The sequence below is a fragment of the Vidua chalybeata genome, chromosome 15 (assembly GCF_026979565.1).
Source record: "Vidua chalybeata isolate OUT-0048 chromosome 15, bVidCha1 merged haplotype, whole genome shotgun sequence".
Classification (NCBI taxonomy): Eukaryota; Metazoa; Chordata; class Aves; order Passeriformes; family Viduidae; genus Vidua; species Vidua chalybeata.
This window is the reverse complement of record NC_071544.1, coordinates 2,155,321-2,176,501: the sequence shown is the minus strand read 5'-3', so window position 1 is coordinate 2,176,501 and position 21,181 is coordinate 2,155,321. Positions and strand designations below refer to the sequence as shown.

Genomic DNA, 21,181 nt, shown 5'->3' with positions numbered 1-21,181 from the left:
GAGGAAGGGCAGTGCCAGCCTGGCCACATCCCTGGTGCTGAGGGATGTGCTGGGCACAGTGTGGAAGCTCACACAGGGAAGTCACAGAGGTGCAGCAGGAGCAGTCCCTGCTCGGGTGCCCTGGTGACAGCCAGGCCTCTGAGAGTGCCCAGAACCCCCAGACCTCCCTGAGAACACAGCCAGGGCTCTGCTCCCACCCCAAAACCCCACCCCGGGGCTGCAGTGTCTGCACACAGCGGCTGCAGCAGGGCCATGGAGCCTCCATAGAATCCCAGCGATCCAGGTGCCACCTGGTGTCCAAGCACAGCTCTGCACAGGGAGCCCCAGCACACTGCAACAGGGAATTCGGCCTGTTTCAGGTGTAAATATCCTTCCATCAGGGGTATTTCCAGGGTTGGGGCAGCCCCAGCTTCTCTGGGCACCCTGTGCCAGGGCCTCCCCACGCTCCCAGGGAACAATTCCTTCCCAATACCCCATCCATCCCTGCCCCCAGGCTCTGGGAAGCCATTCCCTGTGTCCAGGCCCTGCTGCTGCAGGAGCTGTGTTAGACCTTTGATCATCCTTCTCCACCCCCAGTCTAATCCTATCACAATTTCTATCTGAGGGATTTCTCTGGACACCCACTGGAGTAACCCTGACTCATTGCCTGCTTCATGTTGTAGTGACCAGAACTACAAACAGTCCCCAAAAGGGCTTTGGGACAGTGGGAGTGCAAAGTGCAGAGGCTGTTATGGAAACTGCAACTCACTGAAATCATGTCATTTTAAATAACTTCAGGAAAATTCTCCTGAATCAGCTCTGCAGCTCCCTGCAAAGCTTTTGCTGGACTGAGAGGCGTAACAGGGGTGTCCACCCCACCTGGCCTCTTGAAAAGGAGTTCATGGTGCTCCCTTCATGTGCAGTGATTCCAAAAACTCACCAACATTTACTCTGAGGAGCAGAATTCCCTCCATTCCTTCAGACAGTGGATGACACTGCCCTGCCAGGGACATGCTTGACCCTTGGGAGAACAGGAGCCAAAAAGGTGTGGGGATGAAACAGACAAACAGGTCAGGTAAGAAAAATACTGCCTCTTCTTTAATGTTCAAAGACATCAGTAAACAAACAGAACCGTACAGAGGCTGAACCCCCCCTCCCCAGACAGCACATTCCAAACCACCACAGGTACCAGGTGAGGACTCGGGAGAAGGAGCAGCAAAATCTGGCATTGGAGGGATGGCCAAGGGAAATCTCTGCTGGGTGAGGGCAGGAACAGAGCACTTGGAGGAAGCAGCTTCCCTCACCCAGCAGCAGAGCAACATCTGCTGGGTACAGCCCAGGAACTGTTTCCTCTCAGAGCAAACAGCCCAGATCTCTTGCTGGCACACAGGAGGCCCATGTGTGAACGTGGGAAACACAGCTGGAAGCTACATTAGAGGCGCAGGACACACTAAGTACTGACCTAGGCAGCAAACCTCTGTTGCACAGGCATTCAAGCCTCCCAAGGAATAAACACAACAGGGAGGTTGTGTCCAACTCAGCCAAATGCTGCAGAACTCGTTTGTGAATGCAGATGTGGGTGTGGGGGGAAGGACTGAGCCTCTGCTCTGCACACATCCTTCCATCCACTCCACTGAGCTGCTCCAAGGACATCCTGACCCCTACCCCACAACTGGCCTGGTCTTCTCCAATAATTCCTGGAGCTGTGGAGCATCAGCTGCTTAAGAAGGGACATCAGGAGCAGCTCTCAGTGCAGGCTGCAGAGGACACTGGGGTGGTACCTGAGTGGAGGTCAGGGACAGCAGGATGGATGCTGAGTGCTGCAGAGAGGCAGAGATCGTAGGCACAGCTGCTCCAGCTCCCAGCTGGCTGGCAGGAGAACCATGGAGCGTGGCTCAGGCTCTGAGGGCAGTCCCACAGCTGCCAGCCAGGACTCAGCACAGCTCCACTCCCACAGCGGTGACAGCCGCAACCGTGACGTGGTGACAAGTAAGGAACTCTGGTCACCTCTGTGCCTCTCCGGGTGGCAGGAGCCTGCAGTGGGGCTGTCTCTGCTGCCACCACACGCAGTCCAAGATGAAGAGAGGGCTAAACTGGCTCCTGCAGGGCCCAGCAGGTGCTCCAAGCATCCGTGTCCATGGCGGGAGGCCCCGCAGCCCAGAGGCCAGGGCAGAGCCCTCAGATCTCCACGTCGCTCTCCTTGTCATTGTCGTGGTCACCGTCGTAGAACTCGTTGGGAGCTTCAGGCCTGGGGGAAGAGAAACCCCTGTCAGGGAGGGGAGAGAAACCTGGAACCCTTGGGGCCTGAGGGATTGTCATCTTAGGAGACCACAGAAGCTCCTTGGGTAAAAACAAGAGACTCAGAAGTGACTTCCCTGCCCATGAGAATGAGATGGGCTTTAAGGTCCCTTCCAACCCCAAATTCTGGGATTCTCTGACTTGCTCTAGGACTTGGGTGGATTCCTCTGCAGCCCCTCCCAGGGGCAGGAAGGGAAGCCCATTGCTCCAGAAGAAGCTCTGGTACCTGCTGTAGTTTTCCTCGGAGCCCCTCTCCTCTGGATCGGGCTCATCCGTGCGGTCGTAGCTGAGCAGGTCCGAGGGGACGTCGTGGATCTGCACGCTGGGAGCGTGGTTCAGCATCTTCAGGTTCTCAAATATGGTCTGCCTGATCTGATCCAGGTACTGCAGGGACAGAACACACAGGGACCACCACAGTGGGATGTGTCACAGCTCTGTCACCTGCCTGCATCACCTCTGTGCTGGCCAAAAGCAACAAATTTGTGCAAGAAGTCACTTATCAGAGCAGAGCGAATTCAATTACTGATACTCAAGCAGGAAACCCTGAGACAACCCAGTTGTTTTTTCTCATTGTTTTTTTTTCCCTGGGCTGGTTTCACAGGACAGAGCATCAACCACAGGATTTTGGAAATTCCAAGCTGATATTGCAGCATGGCTGCAGGCACTCACCTGTCTGGAATTCTGATTCTCAATCCTCGTGCTGACATCAGGGTGAAGGGTGAAGTCTGGAGCAAAGTATTCAAAGTACTCTGAGATGGAAGGAGGCAGAGTTAGAGCACAGAGGGCCAGAAGCTGTGCAGAGAGCAGAGCTCACCCTCCCACCTGCCTGGGGGAGAGCAGAGCTTAAAAAGCACAGTGATATTCAACCCTGAGTGCAAGGGATTAGACAAAACAACAGGAAATCACACAATCACAGAATAATGAGGTTGGAAGAGACCTCTAAGATCATTGAGTCCAACCTATGCCTTAACACCTCAACTAGACTGTAGCACCAAGTGCCATGTCCAGTCTTTTTTTAAACACATCCAGAGATGGTGACTCCACCACCTCCCTGGGAAGACTATTCCAGTGCTTTATTATTCTTTCAGTGAAAAATTTTTTCCAAATATCTAACCTGTACCTTCCCTGACGTAGCCTGAGGCTGTGTCCCCTTGTTCTGTCAGTTGCTGCCTGGTGGAAGAGACCGACCCCACCTGTCTGCACCTCCCTTCAGGGAGTTGTAGAGAGCAATAAGGTCACCTCTGAGCCTCCTCTTCTCCAGGCTGAACAACCCCAGCTCCTTCAAATGTTCCTCACAGGGCTTGTGTTCCAAGCCCCTCACCAGCCTCGTTGCCCTCCTCTGGACACGCTCAAGCATCTCAATATCCTTCCCAAACTGAGGGGCCAGAACTGGACACAGCACTCAAGATGCAGTCTCACCAGCACCGAGTACAGGGGAAGAATGAGCTCCCTACTCCTGCTGCTCACACAATTCCTAATGCAGGCCAGGATGCCATTGGCCTTCTTGGCCACCAAGGCACACTGCTGGCTCATATCCAACCGGCTGTCTACAGCACCCCCAGGTCCCTGAACACTGTCCAGCCACGCTGTCCCCAGCCTGGAACGCTGTAGGGGATTTTTGTGGCCAAAATGTAGAACTCGACACTTAGACTTATTAAACTTCATGCTGTTGGACTCTGCCCATCAATGGTGCAAATTAAATCACCCCGGACACACACGGCTGTGTCTGCCCAGCAAAGTGGGGGGTGGGAGATCACAGAATGGTTTGGGTTGGAAGGGACCTTAAATCTCATCGCATTCCAACCCCCTGGCAGGGGCAGGGACACCTTCCACTAGACCAAACCCCATCCAACCAGGCCTTGGACACTTCCAGGCATGGCTAAGGCCATCTCCAAGGTCAGGAAGTGCTGACACTTTGGCCTGGTCAATGCAGAATAAAACATCCCGAGAATTTCAGCTGAGCTCGTGAGGAAAAAAGGCAACTCCAACTTACCACTGTATGGGAGCTCGTCACTAATTGGTTCATCCACGAGCAAGGACGTTTCATAAGTCCTGAAAACATGGGAAAAGAGGAGCTCAGGACATGGGAAATGCAGGGACAAATCCCACAGAAGTGCCTGAGCAGTGCCCCTCAGCAGGCAGAGGGGACTCACCAGCACCGTGCCACGTTCCGGACCGTGTAACCTCCTCCTCCCAGCACCAGCAAGGGGATGTTGAAGCTCTTCACGTACTCCACACACTCCCTACAAACCCCAAAGAGGAAAATGCCAGAGCTGGAAACTGCAGCACAGGTTCATGGGTCAGAAATGCTCCTCTGAACTCCAGCACCACCATGGCTGCTGTGACACACCTGGAGCTTCCACCCAGCAATCTCCAGCACAGGGGTTGGGTTGGAAAGGACCTTAAGGTTCATCCCATTCCATCCCTGCCATGGCAGGGACACCTCCCACTGTCCCAGGCTGCTCCAAGCCCTGTCCAGCCTGGCCTTGGGCACTGCCAGGGATCCAGGAGCAGCCACAGCTGCTCTGGGCACCCTGTGCCAGGGCTTGCCCACCCTCCCAGGGACCAATTCCTAATTCCCAATATCCCATCCATCCCTGCCCTCTGTGTGTGGGAGCCATTCCCTGTGTCCTGTCCTGCCATCCCTTGTCCCAAGTCCCTCTCCAGCTCTTCTGGAGCCCTTTTAGGCCCTGGAAGGGGCTCTGAGCTCTCCCTGGAGGCTTCTCCTCTCCAGGTGAGCACCCCCAGCTCTCCCAGGCTGGCTCCAGTCCTAGGACCATCTCCATGGCCTCCTCCTCCTTCACCACCCCTCTGCAGCACCTCGTACAAAGCCTCATTCTCAGACCCCCTCCAGTCACACAAATGTTAAAAAACCCTCAAAATCTGCTGGTAGGCCAAAGCCAAAGGTCCAACCTCACAGCAGAGACTCCTCAGAGCCCTTCAGGTGGTTTTTCTGTGCCCAGCCCTGCTGTACTTACCCATGGCCTCTTATACTGAGGTTAAAACATCCCAACCGGTCACAACCCAGAGAATCAGCACCACACTGGGGAAGAGAAAAACAAGAGAATTTTGGCACTGCTCTCCAGATCCACACCAGGGGACAGAAGGTTAACACAGACACAGCCCTCTGAGCCCTCTGCAGCCTCTGAAGGCATGGATGTGTGCACAGAGGTTTGCTTCCTTACCTGCAGGACTATGCAGGTGGGCTGATAGTAATCTACCACCTGGTTAATGACTGGCTGGAAGAGGTGCTTATAACCTTTGGAGAGAGAGGTGGATTTGTCATGGCTCTGGAGCACAAGGACCAGGAATCCCCTGGGGCCAAGGGGAAAGGGAAGGGAACACTTACTTTGGTCATCGATGCCATCTCGGAGGGGCACGTTGAGACAATAGTAACGGCCACTCTCTGCACCAACCTCATACATGTCACCTGCAAAACAGGACAGGCACAACAGCCCTGCCACTTCAGAGCTGTGCAAAGGCCAGGGCTGAGCTGGGCTGAGCCTTTCCACCTAATCAGGATCCCTTTCTTACAAGCAACTACACTTCTGTTCCTCTCTAATCACTTTCTCCCACCGTTTCCCCCTGCAGCTCGAATTTTGTGATTTACTCTTTCTGCTCCAGCAGAGCTTCCAAGGCATTCTGAAGCAGGTTTCCACTAGAAATTAAAAAACTTACCTGTGCCAGGAAAGAAATAGTTGCCATATTTGTGAAATGACACTGTCATGACACGATCTGTCAGGTAGAAAGCCTCCTGCACCCCGTCCCCGTGATGGATATCGATGTCGATGTACAGCACCCGGGGGTGATACCTGTGGAATACATCAAAGTTGTGATTCCAGGCATTTGTACACACTCAAACATCTTCCTCTGATGTGCTTGGAAATTGGGATTTAAAACATTTTCTTCCGAGGTGGTTGGAAATGGATATTAGAACAAAAAGGTTTTTAGATGAGGCCAGAAATGTCTTGGAAAAGAACTCATTTAAGCAGCTGGCTGCTCAAAAGTTGCAGATTCTTTTTTCCAATGTGCTCATAGTTAATCTTTAAGAGCTCCAGTGATTTTAATCATATCAGGAAATGAAAGGCAAGCTGGCATGGAGGAGGTGGGAAATGGAGCACAGTGTCCCAGCTGGTGAGCACCAAAAATTCCAGGCTGGGCTAAATTTACTGGAGAAGCAGCCAGAGACACAGAGTCAGAAGCAAACTCAAAATGCAGTCACCTGCTGCAGAAATGGTTCCTGGAAACAGGCAACAGAAGAATAGGGACATAAATAATATCCCGAGGGGTAACTGGGCTGTATTTGAGGCCTCTGGTGGACAGGATTAGGAAATGGGAGTGCAGGGATTGCCAGGGAAATCCTGGGGTTCCAAACAGAGCAGGGAAGGGGGAACAAGAAACCCCAGCACATCCCATAAATCTGACTGAGAGCAAGTAAACTTGCCAGCAGTCATGTAACCACTGTTTGATCAACTCCAAATCCTTTTTAATTCCTTGACAACTTGTCTGAGGTTCAGTGACAAGGAGGGCACTTTGAAGTACCAAAAAGAAAAAATTAAAAAAAAATCTCAGATCAATTCAAGACACTAAAGGTATTTCTGTAACTTTTCCTCTCATTCTGATTTTATTTTTCATTTCCTAAAGTGAAAAATAACCTGACTCTTTTCTATGGAGACCAAGTGTCCTTTGATCATCTGTGTGCAGCCCAAATCCTGTTCTTAAGGTGCCCAACAAAGATTTGAGTCACTTTTGTGTCTCCAGTGAACCAAAACTTGCATTTACCTACAAAAGTCTCACTGTGGCAAAAGGGCTGAGGCTCAGGAGCCCCTGAAATGGGATTGAAGAACTCTTCTGTACCCCTTAAGCTCCCTGAGGGATAACAAAACATCTGACTCCAAAAAAACTGGAATCAGAAGTTCCAATGCTCAAACCCTGTCTTGTGTCTTAAGGATAAGGCCAGGACAGAAATGAACTTTTTGGGCTTCCTGGATTCCAGAAAGGCAAAGGAGGCAGGGAAATAGAAAAAGCAGAGGGCAAGCACAAAGCAGCCAGCAGAGCTCAGCCCTTGGCCCTGTCCTTACTTGAGCAGCTCCAGGATGCCAATCACGATGTCATTGACGTAACAAAAGCCCGAAGCCTGGAAGAGAGAGAAACCCCAAGAGTTTAGGATGAGATCAACACAGGCCAGGCCCCAAAGACAAGAGGAATCCACAGATCTCATTACCTCAAACTTTTTGGCATGATGGAGGCCCCCTGCCCAGTTTATGGCAATGTCACAGATCTAAGAGAGGAAAGAGAAGTGAGTTTAAAGTGACAGCAACCCTGTACCCTCCTTCCCACCTCCACCTGCCCATCCCAGGGGTACACAACACCTCCTGGCTTTTCCTCCTCCTCAGCTCCAGCTGGGTTCCAAAAGATCAGCACCTCAGCCCCCTTACCTTGTTGTTCAGCTGTGTTGCTCCCTGCAGGGAGGCCCCAGTGTAACGAGAGCAGAATTCAAAGAGGCCTGGAAACACTGGGCTGAAAAAGAAACCACATTCCAACTCAGAACTCCTCATTCCTCCCCTTTTCTGCAGAGCACAGCCAGGATTAAAACGGGCCAGGGCTAACACCTGAGTGAGAATAAAGCTCAGTTCTCTGTGAAAGAGTTAATTTGGGGTCAGGATCTGTCTGACCCTGCCTGTAATTCATGAGCCCCAGGAGGGGAGTGAGCTGGCTGCAAACACAGTGGGGAACACAGGGAAACTGAGAGTGATTCCCAAAGCTTCCAAACCAGCCTTGAGAAGGCTTCACTGTTCCCAAAAGCTGTCAAGAGTCCATCCTGCAGCTCTGCTGGGGTGTGCCCACACCTGGGACAGGATGAGACACTGCCTCAGGAGATGGGGGGACTGGAATAGCTCCCAGTCCCAGAATGATTTGGGTTGTAAGGGAACTTAAGAGTTTGACTCCCTGTCATGGCAGGGACACCTCCCACTGTCCCAAGCCCCCTCCAGCCTGGCCTTGGGCACTGCCAGGGATCCAGGGGCAGCCACAGCTGCTCTGGGCACCCTGTGCCAGGGCCTGCCCACCCTCCCAGGGAACAATTCCTCATTCCCAATATCCCATCCATCCCTGCCCTCTGGCAGTGGGAGCCATTCCCTGTGTCCTGTCCCTCCATCCCTTGTCCCAAATCCCTCTCCAGCTCTCGTCAGCTCCTTCAGGTACTGGAAGGCCACAATGAGGTCACCTTTTCCCTTCTCCAGGCTGGACAATCCCAGCTCTCCCAGCTGAGCTGCTGCATCTCTCTGCTCAGCCTGCTGCCGCCACTGGATTTGCTCCACCATGTTCTTTGATCCCCAGAGCTGGATGCAGCACTCAAATTCTTTCCAAAGACAGTTACCACATTCCAGAAGAACTGGAAGCCCTTCCAGAACAATCAGAGTCTGCAACCCAACAAGCCCAAATCTAGACCCAAAAAGGAGCACTGCAACACCCCCAGCAAAGGGAAAGAAATCAAGGAGGCTCCACACCCTTATCCACACATGACTTAGGCTGGAAATGGGGGTGTGCATTCTATCTGCCCTCAGTTTGAGCTGGGGCAGGTATCCTCTGTTCATGGGGCAGTTTTCTTTATCTCTCCCACAGCCAATCCTCCCTCCAGGAGATCTCTTCTGTTCATGGCCACTGAGTGTCCCTGCATGGCTGAGAAAATTCCAGCATCCCATGGGGAGAGGCTCTGCCCAGGGGAGGAGCCAAGCATTCCTACCTGGATCCAATCTGACCTTGGGACAGCACAGCAGCCTTTGCCCACTGCATTCCCAGAGGAGCAGCTTTCTGCCCCACTGCATTCCCAGAGGAGCAGCTTTCTGCCCCACTGCATTCCCAGAGGAGCAGCTTTCTGCCCCACTGCATTCCCAGAGGAGCAGCTTTCTGCCCCACTGCATTCCCAGAGGGAGCCCAGGCCCATCCACACCAGCGCTGGAGCTCCAGAGGAAAACTCCAGCCTTGTCCAGGATCCTGCTCCAGCAGAAGCACAGCTGGCACTGCAGGAGGGCTGAGCCCCCATGGAATGGCACTGCTGCCACCACCCTGACCCACAGCCTGCCAGGGCCTGCTCTGACTCTGGCAGGGTTTGGTTTTGTTTGTACTATTGCATTTGTATTTTTAGTTTTCCATGAAAAGAACTGTTATTCCTGCTCCCATATCTTTGCCCGAGAGCCCCTTAATTTCAAATTTATAACAACTCAGAGGGAGGGGGTTTAATTTTCCATTTTAGGGGAGGTTCCTGCCTTCCTTAGCACTCACCTGTCTGTTCACACCCAGACAGCAGAGGAGGGGCAGGCTCCTCGTGCTGCCTAAACCAAGGCAGGAATGGCACATTCCAGAAGAGCTGCAGGGCCCTGGGCAGGGCAGGGCAGCTCCTGGGGGCACTCACCAGTCGTCGCCCACGTTGAAGGCGTTGAGGCTCTTGGTGAAGCCCTGCATGTTGTTGGGGCTCACCCTCTGCAGGAAGTCGATGTAATCCTCGGAGTGGAAGCGGCACATGTCGTGCTGGGACGCCTGGTAGGGCTTGAACACCTTCCAGAGACAAAAGCAGGAGTTATTTCCCATCCAAACTCTGTTTCCTCGGGCTGGAAGGAATCTCAAGCTAACTGACAAGTGGCCTGCACGAGGTACATAAAAAATGTGCAAACACTGGCACTCGTGTTCATTTAAATTCAACAGCTGCTCCACAAAACCTGCTTCTCCTTTCATAAATCCAAATCCTGCCTCTCCTGACTGCACCTCTTGCCATAAAATTTCTTCCTACCCCATAGCACATTGTCCTGCTGGGGCAGCAAAATAAACCACAGCTTCTCCTTTCCTGGGGACATCCTTCCTTCCTCACTCACCAATTTAAGACCTTGATTTGGGGTGGTTCTGATCCCTCTGTAAGATTTACTGACAGGCTCCAAATTATTTGGGGAAACCTCCCCTACAGATGGAAGAGCTGCATGAGTTTTGTTTCCTCTGGAAAGGAAAATGGGGGGAATGGTCAGGGAGGTGGATGGACTCAAATCCAGGATCTTGTGACAACACAGGTTTGGCATTTAGGGCACATCCCTCAGTAGAGGGGAAGTTAAAAATTAACACCACTGGGAGTTAAAAATCAACACCACCATCTCTAATCAATTCAATTGATAAGAGATCTTTTCTGTGATTCCTCTTAATCTTTTAATTTCTCTTATTTTAAGCAAGCACTTGACAGAAAAAGTGGAACATGAACACAAGGGAAGATGCACAAGCTGGTCTCCAAAGGGAAATTCCTCAGGACAACTGCACCCTGCTCCTGCTTTCTGTGCTGAGCAGGAAACCTGGTCCTTTTCAGAGCCACAAGAAACCAGAACAAGCCCATCTCCTCCTCTCCTGGTGCTTTCCATGTGGAATTTGGTGTTTCTCAGAGGCTGCTGCCTCTGACAACTCAAACAGGGGATGAGGTGACTCCTTATTCCCAGGGATTCCCCAGGAATCCTGATGGTTCATTAAACCAAGCCAGACCAAAACTGATGGCAAAGAGAGGAGCAATGGCTCTCACTGGACAGCCAGAGGTTCTCAGAGTAGGGATGTGGGAATCAAACAGAAAGGGAGGGGAAAACCAGGCTGGAATGTTCACTCAGCTGCTGGCAGAACAAACCTGGCTCCTTGCAGCCTTCCCAGCAATCCCAGCCACGTTCCTGAGCTGGGGAAGGTGGGAAGGGGCAAACCCAGCCCAACAGGATCACAAGCTTTGATTGTACGGAGGCAAACAATGCAACCACACCACAAAATCATCAGGAATTCACAGTCCCAATGCTCCAAACCCCCGGTTTTATTTGCTCCTGACCTTGCCAGTCCCTGACTGTTTGGGGATGAAGATGTCTCTGAGGTTTTCAGCTTCCCAGTGGCAGCTTGTGGAAAACATAACCCCTCAAAAAAAAGAATTTCAAGACTGAAAATGTAGAGCTCTGCCCACAGCCTCCTTCAGGCAGGGATTTGCCATTTAGAAGTGTTAGGTCAGAACACATTTTTTGGTTGTTCCTGCAAGGAAAAGCCCAACTCTAGGGAAGTTACTTGTGGAAATAATAATAATATAAAAAAAAAAACTCTGGGGAAGTTACTTGTGGAAATAATAGCAATAATAATAATGACAATAATAATAATGACAATAATAATAATGACAATAATAGTCTGGGGAAGTTACTTGTAGAAGATATTTGTGGAAATTAAAAAAAAAAAAACCCAAACTCCGGGGAAGTTTCTTGTGGAAATAAAAAAAACTCTGGGGAAGTTACTTGTGGAAATCCACAGAGTGACAGTAAAGATCTGGAAAAGAAACTTTGCAAAGGCTCCCCACAGTCCCCCCAAGTGCTGCATTTCCACACAGTCACTGCCCTGGATGTGGTTTCATTTGGGAATTTTATGAATAAAGGAAATTCTTCTCACGTCTAAACGCCTAAAATTCTTTTCATAAATTGCATCTCTACAGTTGCCTGACCTCAGCAGCTCCTTGGAATTGAAACATAAATTTAAGAGATTTAGAGATTTTAGAGGAGCTAAGATTTTAGTTAGAGAGAAGCCTTACTAGAGTTAATTAAAATAAAGGGATTCTGTAAGTAGGCCTTGATGAAGTTAGAGTTAGTAGTTAACTAATTATTGATTACTTGTCAGCACAATGTTTAGTTAGCTGGGTTTATAATGAGGAATATAGAAAGTGACAAACAGCTTTTAGGAACATGAGACAGTTGTGGGCCTCCTCTGTTCTGAAACCAATTGAAGACAGGGAATGGGAGTTCTACCAAGGTTCATTTGTCATATTTGCATTGAAAAGGTAGAAAGGTCAGAATGAGGAAGACTTCATTTACTTCCTCATTTTGGGACCTCCCCATGAAAGGGACCACCGACCCATTCCAAGGAACAAACTCTGCATGCTTAATAGCTTTGGGAATGATTAGCATAGGAAGCGAGGAATGGGATGTACCAAATGATGAATATGTGTTTGTGTTTTGGGTATTCAATTCTGGTGTGGCTAAAAGGACTCTGCAATCATTGGAAAGGTGCAGTGTGCATTTGGGAGCTATCCCACACGCTGCCCGGCGTCGCAATGAACATACACGTTCTAACTTTAAACTGTTAGAGAGTTTTGTCTGTCACAGTTGGATATCGGTGCTAGGTCAATATCCATATTTCTTTAATAAATCAGAATCCTCTACAGCTGCACCAAGAGCGCAGGACAGAGCTCTACAACCATCAGAGAACCTGTCACCCACCCGCGGGGCTAAAGCTCTATAACATCAGTGAACACATCACCCACCCGTGGAGCTAAAGCTCTGTAACATCAGTGAACACATCACCCACCCGTGGGGCTAAAGCTCTGTAACATCAGTGAACACATCACCCACCCGTGGGGCTAAAGCTCTATAACATCAGTGAACCTGTCACCCACCCGTGGGGCTAAAGCTCTAGAACATCAGTGAACCTGTCCCCCACCCGTGGGGCTAAAGCTCTGTAACATCAGTGAACACATCACCCACCCGTGGGGCTAAAGCTCTATAACATCAGTGAACACATCACCCACCCGTGGGGCTAAAGCTCTGTAACATCAGTGAACACATCACCCACCCGTGGGGCTAAAGCTCTATAACATCAGTGAACCTGTCACCCACCCGTGGGGCTAAAGCTCTAGAACATCAGTGAACCTGTCCCCCACCCGTGGGCCCCAAGCAGCCCCGGGGCTCGGCGGCGGAGCTGTGACACTCGCCGAGCCCTCCGTGGCGCCCGCCCGTCCCCAGCCCGCCCGGCTGGCGGCACGCGTGGCTTACGATCATTTTCTTGTAGAGGCCGTAGTGCAGCACCAGGCTGTGCGTGAGCGCCAGGCGATGCGGCTTCATGGGGTGCCCCGCGCCTGCAACGGAACCGCGCGGGGATTAACGGGGCTGCGGGGGCGCAACGGCCGCCGCCGCCCGCCGGGCACCGCGCTCCGCACAGGTCCGGGGCTGAGGGGGACGGGCGGGAACGGGGCAGAGGGGAGCGGGCTGCGCCACACCCCCGCCTGCAGCCGGCCCGGCCCGGCCCGGCCCCAGCCGCACGGCGGCCGCTCCGCCGCGCGGCCCCGGCGCTGTCCCGGCCCCGCTCGCACCGTAGTGGAAATTCCCCACGTCCGGGTCGTAGAAATAGGCCACGGTCTTCGCCATGGCGGACAGGCCGCGCCGCGCTCCCGCTCACGTCATCTCACCGCGACACCCGCCCGGGGCCGATGGGGCGGGGCCACGGCAAAGACACACCCATAAGGGGCGTGGCCACGGGCGGGGGCGTGGCCGCCCCGCGGTCCCGGGGTCGCCCCCCGCTCCTCCGGACTGGTCCCGGTTGCCACCAGCGCCTCAGAGCTGCGCCCAGGCTGGCCTCGCTGCTCCCCGGTGCCCACACGCCGCCCCCGTCACCCCAGCTGCCCCCCCGGTACCGCGGGCACATCGCAGGCTCACCTGCCTGCCCCGCAGCTGCCCCCGGCTGCGCCCGCTTGTCCCAGTTACCGGCTGGACTCTCTCCCAGAACCCCGTGTCATCTCCCCAGTCATCCTCAGCTCCCACAGTTATCCCTCACTGCCCCTCTCCTATTGCCAGTTACCCCCAGTTACTGCCAGGTGCTCCCAGTCACCCCCCCAGCACGTCCCAGTTACTGCCAGCTGCTCCCAGTTACTGCCAGCTGCTCCCAGTTACTGCCAGCTGCTCCCAGTTACCCCCAGCAGATCCCAGATTACCCCTCAGCCGCTCCCAGTTACTGCCAGCTGCCCCCAGTTACTGCCAGGTGCTCCCAGTCACCCCCCCCAGCAGATCCCAGTTGCCCCCTGGATTCTCTTCTGCAGGCCTGCAGCTGCCTCCCAGTCGTTCCCAGTTAGTTCCAGATGCCTGCTGGATTCTCTCACATAATTCTACATCTGCTCCCTCACTCGTCCCTCCTCCTCACCTACTCCCAGTCACTCCCAGCTGCTCCAGTTACTCCCAGTGAGCCCAGCTGGCCACTGGATTCTCTTCTCCAGGCCCACAGCTGGCTCCCAGTCACTCCCAGGCTCCCCTGTCACCCCCAGCTGCCGCAGCCCCCACCCCCAGGGCACGGGGGATGGGCAGGGGGGTTTCCATGGGACACCCACACCCTGATGGGACTCATTCCATTCCAACCCCTGAAGGATGGGGACCTGCCACGGCCAGCTGTCACCAGGTGCCACCCTGGCAGGGTGCAGGCTCTCCAGACCTTCGGGAAGATCCCTCTGGAGGCACCGCCAGGCGGGAGGAGGACAAAAGCTGCGTGGGAAATCGCTGGGTGTGAGGAATGGGGGAAAAGCTGGAGCTGACAAGGGATGGAAAGAGGAGCGTGGTGTGAGCAGTGCCAGCTGGGAATGGCAGCACAGACCTGCTCCCTGCGGGCTGGAGGGAAGGAAGGACGGGCAGAGCAGGAAGCCTCATCCAAAGGCTTGGAAAACCAAGGCAGAATCAATGCTCGCTCCTGGCAGCCTCCTGCTTGATGGCTCCTGCAGTTTGGGATGAAGGAAGCTGCGCTGGAGACAGGATCCTCAACCCAGCGGGGTCTCAGAGAGGGGCAGGACCCCCAGAGCTGCCTGAGGATGGCACCAGGGCAGACGGGTTCCCTGGCATCTCAGTGGATGCCAGGCTGGCATTTCCAGGGCATGGAAACCCCTTGGAAGCAGCAAGAGGAGCTTCCCGCCTGTATGGGATGGGGCAAGGCAGGATGGCCGGGAATTCTGGGTGCTGTGCTGGCTGCAGGTGCCAAGGTGTGGTGAAATGGTGGAGTTTTTAAAGGATATCTCTGGCTGTCTCTGTCCCCCCCACTGCCCCTTCCACACCGCTCCTTGTGTGGGTTTCCTTTCAGGATCCCAGCTCAGCGTGGAGCAAGGATCACAGGGTGGTTTAGGGGATAGGATTGGAAGGGACCTTAAGGATCATTTCATTCCAATGCCCTGCCAGGGGCAGGGACACTTCCAGAGGAGACCCAGGACCCTCTCACTGTGACCCTGCAGGGCACAGCTGTGGCTGGGGACACTCAGAGAGGGCACCTGGCACCGAGCCCAGCACCCAGCGTGGGAAACTGTGGGAAATTCAGCACTCCTGGGCAACTGACCAATGTGATTGGGTCAGGGTTAGGGTTAGGGTTAGGGTGAGCAGAAGCTGTTTGTTGTCTCCATTATGCACTTATTTATACATTTGAACTCTCCTGCACATGCTGGTCACACATTTCTTATCCACGTGTTCTGTGTGCACCTCTCAGAATCTGGGATTGGTCACAGTCCAGGTGCTTTGCTGCTGTTATTTAGTTCTTGTGGTCTTGGAGTTCTGTTTCTCAGCTTCTTTCTTATTTAGCAGAGTTTATGTCTCAGTAACCTCGATAGATTCTAGAGGGTTCTGAGAAAACTCTGCTAAGGACAGTTACAAGCTGGATGGCTGGTGCACACTGAGGCCTAAGTTCAGATACGTTGCTACAGGAAATCACTGGGATTTCAACGTGCTGAGCAACACGGCTGTGCTGGGAGCTCCCAAAGCTCTGACGCTGCTCCCCCATGACGACACTCCTGTCCCTGCCCCACCAGCTGCTGCCACCAGATAACGCCCGGCTGAGGACACGGAGCCACGCGGGCAGCACGTCCCAGTGCCCGCCTGGGGGACGGGGTGAGAGAGCAGAGACACGTCCCTGCTCGAGGAGAGCAGAGACACATCCCTGCTTCCAGCTGGGATCACTCTGCTGCTGAGCTGTCCTTCTGGGAGCCGCGTGCTGCTCCGGGCATCTCCACGGGTGTTGGAGCAGAGCAAGGGAAGTGTCGGAGAAGGATATTTTTAGATGCTCTTTGTGCTCAGAGAGCAAAAGCAGGCTGTGGTTTAACGGCCATTAGCTAATTTGGAAAGCTGGAGCAGGGCTGAGGATTCAGGGACACGTTTGACACGATGGGATGGAGCAGTTTTGCGGACGTGAGGAGGATTTTTGGGCTGAGCATCGAAGCGAAGATCCCAAGAGGAGCCTGGACCTGGGCACTCCAGCCCGTTTAGCTGCCACGTGGACAGGCAGCGGGGCCAGGGCGGCTGATCTCCCAAAAGGACATGGTCACCTTGTTTGTGGGGTGACATTTGCTCCAATGGCTGCAGAAGAGGTGTGGGAAAAGAGCGGACAAGAGGTAACGTGGAATTTCACTAGGACTGGAGCCAGCTGAGGGTGACAGGTGACAGCACTGTCCCACCAGCCTCTCCTCGGCCACTCTGTCCCCTCCTCCCAAGCCTCCAAAGCTTAAAATGTCAGTGTTTCCAGGCAATGACTGGAGAGGGAGTGAAGCCTCCAAGGACCTCCAGGATTCAGGGAAGCTCCAAGGAGGGTCCTGGGAAGGAAGGGCAGGGAATGGTTTGGGTTGGAAGGGACCTTAAATCTCATCGCATTCCAACCCCCTGGCAGGGGCAGGGACACCTTCCACTAGACCAAACCCCATCCAACCTGGCCTTGGACACTTCCAGGCATGGCTAAGGCCATCTCCAAGGTCAGGAAGTGCTGACACTTTGGCCTGGTCAATGCAGAATAAAACATCCCGAGAATTTCAGCTGAGCTCGTGAGGAAAAAAGGCAACTCCAACTTACCACTGTATGGGAGCTCGTCACTAATTGGTTCATCCACGAGCAAGGACGTTTCATAAGTCCTGAAAACATGGGAAAAGAGGAGCTCAGGACATGGGAAATGCAGGGACAAATCCCACAGAAGTGCCCAAGCAGTGCCCCTCAGCAGGCAGAGGGGACTCACCAGCACCGTGCCACGTTCCGGACCGTGTAACCTCCTCCTCCTCCTCCAGCTGGTGGTGCTGGATGAGGTGGGCAGGCAGAAAGAAGGCAGCTGCCTATCCCAGGGCTCCAGCCAGATTGTCCTGTGTCTCAGATCCCACTGCCTCGGCTGGTGGGGTCACACAGGACGGGAGAGGAGCTGGGATGGGGTCAGGAGGGACAGAGGATGCAGAGCCCAGGCTGTGGACGTGCCACGAGCAGGCAGTCCACAGCCACAGCTGCACCTCCCTGGCTTGGTGTGGGGCTTTACCCCATGTGGGTTCTGTCCCCACACGGCCAGGATGAACAGCCTGCTCAGAAGGGGAGCTCCGTTGTGTGGGTTCATGCCTCAAATGCTGGCTGCTTTTAGGACAGAGAAGTGCCAGGGTGTTGTTTCTGAGTCACCTGCGAGGTGCTGTGTGGGACCATTAAAATGATAACGGGGTCCTGCAGTGGGACAAGGACTGAGGCCCTGGAGGGACACTGAAGCTGAGGTGGTGGAAGCAGCATGAGGACTGGGAGCAGGTGATCCCTGGTTGGGAGAATTAGGAAGAGAAACACTCAACTGGGGTAATCCAGCTGCAGAGCCAGGAGGGAGCAGCTTGACAGCCACAGAACCCCCTCCTCATCCTGGCTCACCCCATAAAGGCCAGGATTTGTCCTCAGCAGGGCCAGGCTGCTGTGCCATGCTGTGTCCCCCAGCTTGTGGAAATGCCTTGACACCAGAGGCCATGGGAAAATGGGAATGTCCCCTTGAATGGGGAGTCCTGATCAGCCTGGCATGGCTGGGGTCAGGAAAGGGGGTGGGGAGCTGGAAGGGGGTGGGGAGCTGGAAGGGGGTAGGGTGCAGCAATGCTCTGGGCTGGGCGGGAATGCCCAGGAGGAGAAAGAGCGATTTATTGTGCAGGACAGCGTGCGTGGGCACGAGGAGAACGGGAATACACTCGCCATGACTGCATCCCCCCAGGGCCCCGCAGGAACCCAGACCTGCCAGTTCCCCCTCTGCACAGAAACAAGGGCAAGGAGCAAACTGCCTTTGAGCTTTACTTTGTGAGCTCTTCCTCAGCAGAGACTTGCATGATAGCAGCTTGTTGGTCCAGGGTTTGGAGAGCTCTCCTCTCCTGTGGCTCAGCAATCCATGGCAGGAGGAGAAGTCTTGTTCTCAGAGGTTCCATTCCTGTCTCCCTGTCAGGACAGCGGGCAGATGGGTGTCACCTGTGATGTGGTGACCTCCTGAAGTCACGCTGATGGAGGAGGCTCCTGAGAGCCAACTTGGTCACCTGTGCAGAGGGACAGGAGCCCTCAGCGAGGCAGAGCTGAGAGCCTGGAGGAGTCACGGGCTCTGTCACAGCAAGGCAGACTGTGGTGGGATAATTCCCATGGGATAATTCCCACGGAGGAATGTGTGCATGGATCCGAGCTCCGTTCAATGGAGATGGGCTGGGAGGGGTTTCAAGGGTTGCATTCCTCAGGGTCTGGGGGGAGAACTGGCAGGTGGCTGAAGGATGGAGAGGAGCAGGTCTAATTTCCAGTAGCAAAGGAGTGGTGGGTGACGCCTCCCAGAGCGAGGATAATGTGGTGGAGATGGAGAAGGAGGTCATGGGACCACTACAGCGTGAGATTTCAAATGGCTCTTTTTTTAGGAAGGAGGGAGACACAGGAGTCTCCTGAGGCTCTTTTTCCACCCTCTCCTCGGTGCTGGGATCCCCGTGTGGGGGTCTGCACCCCTCTCCCCCCCCCACACCCTGCTGTGTGATCAGTCCTGCTCTCACTGAGCCCCACTTCCACCCTTCTCCCTCCCATCGCCAGGGCTCAGTGCCCTAAAATTCAAGGAAAGGAAGGTGCCAGGGGAGCTCGGGGCTGGCACGCGTGCGGCTGAGGTTATTCACCCCGGGGCGGGCGGCAGCCTGGCAGCTTCCCTGAGCAGCGCTCCTGCGAGTCCTGCTGCAGCCCCCGGCATCTCCCCGAGCTCCTCTCCGCACCTTCCTCCGCCGAAACAGCTCCGGGGAGATTTTTTTCTGCGATCGGGACAGGCGGGTGCTCTTGTGGCAGAGAGCGGCAGAGAGCGGCAGGCAGAAGCAGCTGGCTCCTTCCCGGGGAAGGCAGGCAGGGAGCGGGGGCCCGGGGCCGGAGGATGCTCGCCGCGGTCCCCAGCCGCGGGGATGCGGGGTTGCTAGGAGGCAGGTGAAGGTGAAGGTGAAGGTGAAGAGGAGAGCGCTGCGGAGGACCGCAGGCCCAGGTACCGCCGCAGCGGGGCCGGGGGACAGGCGGGGGGGACCTTCTCCGTGCCGGGAAGCGGAGCCGGCGACTGGGAATGCGGGCGCCGAGCCCTTGGGAAGGGAGTCGGGAGCGCCCGGGGGAGCCGGGGCGGAGGGAGCCGGCTCGGTTCTGCGGGAGGACGATGCGGGAGCAGACGGCGGCTCGGCCCTCCGCCAGCCCGGCTGCCGCGGCTCCCTGCCTGCCGCTGCCGGTACCGGTGCCGGTGCCGGTGGAGGGCCTCGGCCGCGAGTACCGAGGGCTGCGGGGGAGCGGCGCGCCGCGGGAGGATGCTCAGCCATCCTCCGGCAAGGGCGAGCCGGGGGATGCCGCCCGCCGCAGAGCCCCGGGCAGGCCGGGGCACCGGTGCCCTTGGGAAGCCGCCTGCAAGGGACGGGGGAGCGCCGCAGCCCGGGGCCGGCGGGCCTGCGGGGACGCTGCCGCCGCCGCTGCCCTTGGGATGCCTCTTGCCGGGGCCGTGCGGGGCAGCAGTGTCCTTGGGAGACCGCGAGGAGCCACCTCCGGCCGCTCCTGTCCTCCGAGCGGCCCCGCACCGCGCCGGACCTTGCGGGGCGAGGGCTGAGCCCCCGGCAGCCGCCTCCAGCTGGGAGCTGCCCCTTGCCCCCAGGAGGAAAGGGAGGATGGGCACAGGGTGGGGGTGAGCGCCGCGGCTCTGACCTGCCTTCCCCCTTCTCCTAGATCCGCATGTCAGACCATCACCACCCCAGCGATGGGGAGTCAGACCCCCAGCACGGCATTACTGTGGTCTTCCTCCTTGTCCTTGTCTTCTTCATCATGGGGCTGGTGGGGTTCCTGATCTGCCATGTCCTGAAGAAGAAGGGTTACCGGTGCCGGACCTTCCGGGACGAGCTTGACCCAGATGACAAAGACGGGGTGGAGGAGCTCCAGGATGGTGAGTGCTGGGGCAGTGAGGGCTCGGCCTTGTGCCTGGTGTGGGCTGGTGCTCCTCATACACCCTTCTGGGGTGTGGGATGGGGCTGGGAGGGTTACCTGTCACATGTGGCTGCGCTGGGAAAAAGGGCTGGGGCGGTGAGAGCAGCGCGGTGTTCCCTGGGGATCCGGAGTGTGAGGGCCAGGGATCCCTCTGATCCACGAGGTGACAGGGAGGTGGGAACCAGTGCCTGGCCCTTCCCAAAGGAGCATTATCACCAAAAGGTAATTCTGATGAACATGCAGGACTTGCTGAATCCCCAGTATCTCAGTCATAACCCCTGTTCCCTCAAGGAAAACCTCTCCCAGCTGGAGCACAAGCACCTCTGCCCCTCTGGCGTTAGGAGGTCTGGCAGGGACCCAGCTGGTGTTTGTTATTGGTCATGTCTTCTTCTAGTCCCTGCTGTGTTCATGCAGACCAGAGAAGCAGGGCTGATGCTAGAAGGGGAAGGGACCTGTAGGGAATTTTTTCCATGGCTTCAGGCCACTGCAAGTTGTTCTGGGGTGGCTGGATTGGGAAGTCACTGCCGCATCGAGCGTGGGTGCCTGGCCCAAGCGAGCTCTGTCATTCGGTGGTTTCCTGAATCTCTGCTGAAGTGGGGAACACACATTCCTCTGGCTGCTTCCCAGGCTGAGAACAGCCACACGGTGCCACAGAACTCCTCCAGCTCCCGCGTACCGTCGGCAGTGCTGGGGAGGATCAGCACCTCCTGCTGCCGCTGCCGGTGCTCGGGAGGGAACCGCGGCTCCTCAGGCTCGTCCACGGCTGCAGCCAGAGCTTCCAGATGTCCATGGATGTGCTCCTCTGGCTTTAATGTCTTGGCTGTACATGACATGGGACAGTCTCTGAACCTTCCAGGATGGGCTTTGCCCTCTGGAGACACCACAGCCCAGGG

The 21,181-nt window shown here is 55.3% G+C and overlaps 2 protein-coding genes across 4 annotated transcripts in view; one reads left to right on the top strand and one right to left on the bottom strand.

The window, feature by feature from the left end:
- Positions 1-1,055: 1,055 nt before the first annotated feature.
- Positions 1,056-13,541, bottom strand: HDAC3 (histone deacetylase 3). The gene is made up of 15 exons (XM_053957017.1): positions 13,412-13,541; positions 13,095-13,177; positions 9,692-9,834; positions 7,716-7,797; positions 7,502-7,558; positions 7,359-7,414; positions 5,956-6,089; positions 5,627-5,707; positions 5,463-5,536; positions 5,256-5,320; positions 4,431-4,520; positions 4,271-4,329; positions 2,947-3,026; positions 2,504-2,661; positions 1,056-2,227 (listed from the first exon to the last, which is right to left on the bottom strand). Exons 1-15 carry the CDS (start codon positions 13,464-13,466, stop codon positions 2,158-2,160), a joined length of 1,287 nt encoding a protein of 428 aa, XP_053812992.1. The 5' UTR covers positions 13,467-13,541; the 3' UTR covers positions 1,056-2,157.
- Positions 13,173-21,181, top strand: part of RELL2 (RELT like 2) — a 16,522-nt gene continuing 8,513 nt past the window's right edge. The window contains exons 1-2 of one of the 3 annotated variants that reach the window (XM_053957016.1): positions 13,173-13,260; positions 20,034-20,247. In XM_053957016.1, coding sequence (XP_053812991.1) covers positions 20,040-20,247 — 208 coding nt within the window. In that variant the 5' untranslated portion in view covers positions 13,173-13,260; positions 20,034-20,039. Of the gene's footprint in view, positions 13,261-15,816; positions 16,451-18,895; positions 19,318-20,033; positions 20,248-21,181 lie in introns of those variants that run through there. The other 2 variants (XM_053957014.1, XM_053957015.1) reach the window with 2 other exon arrangements.

What these genes read in the sequence shown, in the direction of transcription:
- HDAC3 (XM_053957017.1), bottom strand. Translation starts at nt 13,466, where the DNA reads ATGGCGAAGACCGTGGCCTATTTCTACGACCCGGACGTGGGGAATTTC. An exon ending in CGGAACGTGGCACGGTGCTG is followed by an intron (nt 4,330 to 4,430) that starts GTGAGTCCCCTC and finishes CCATGTTTTCAG; the next exon opens with GACTTATGAAACGTCCTTGC. An exon ending in TGACGAGCTCCCATACAGTG is followed by an intron (nt 3,027 to 4,270) that starts GTAAGTTGGAGT and finishes CTTCCATCTCAG; the next exon opens with AGTACTTTGAATACTTTGCT.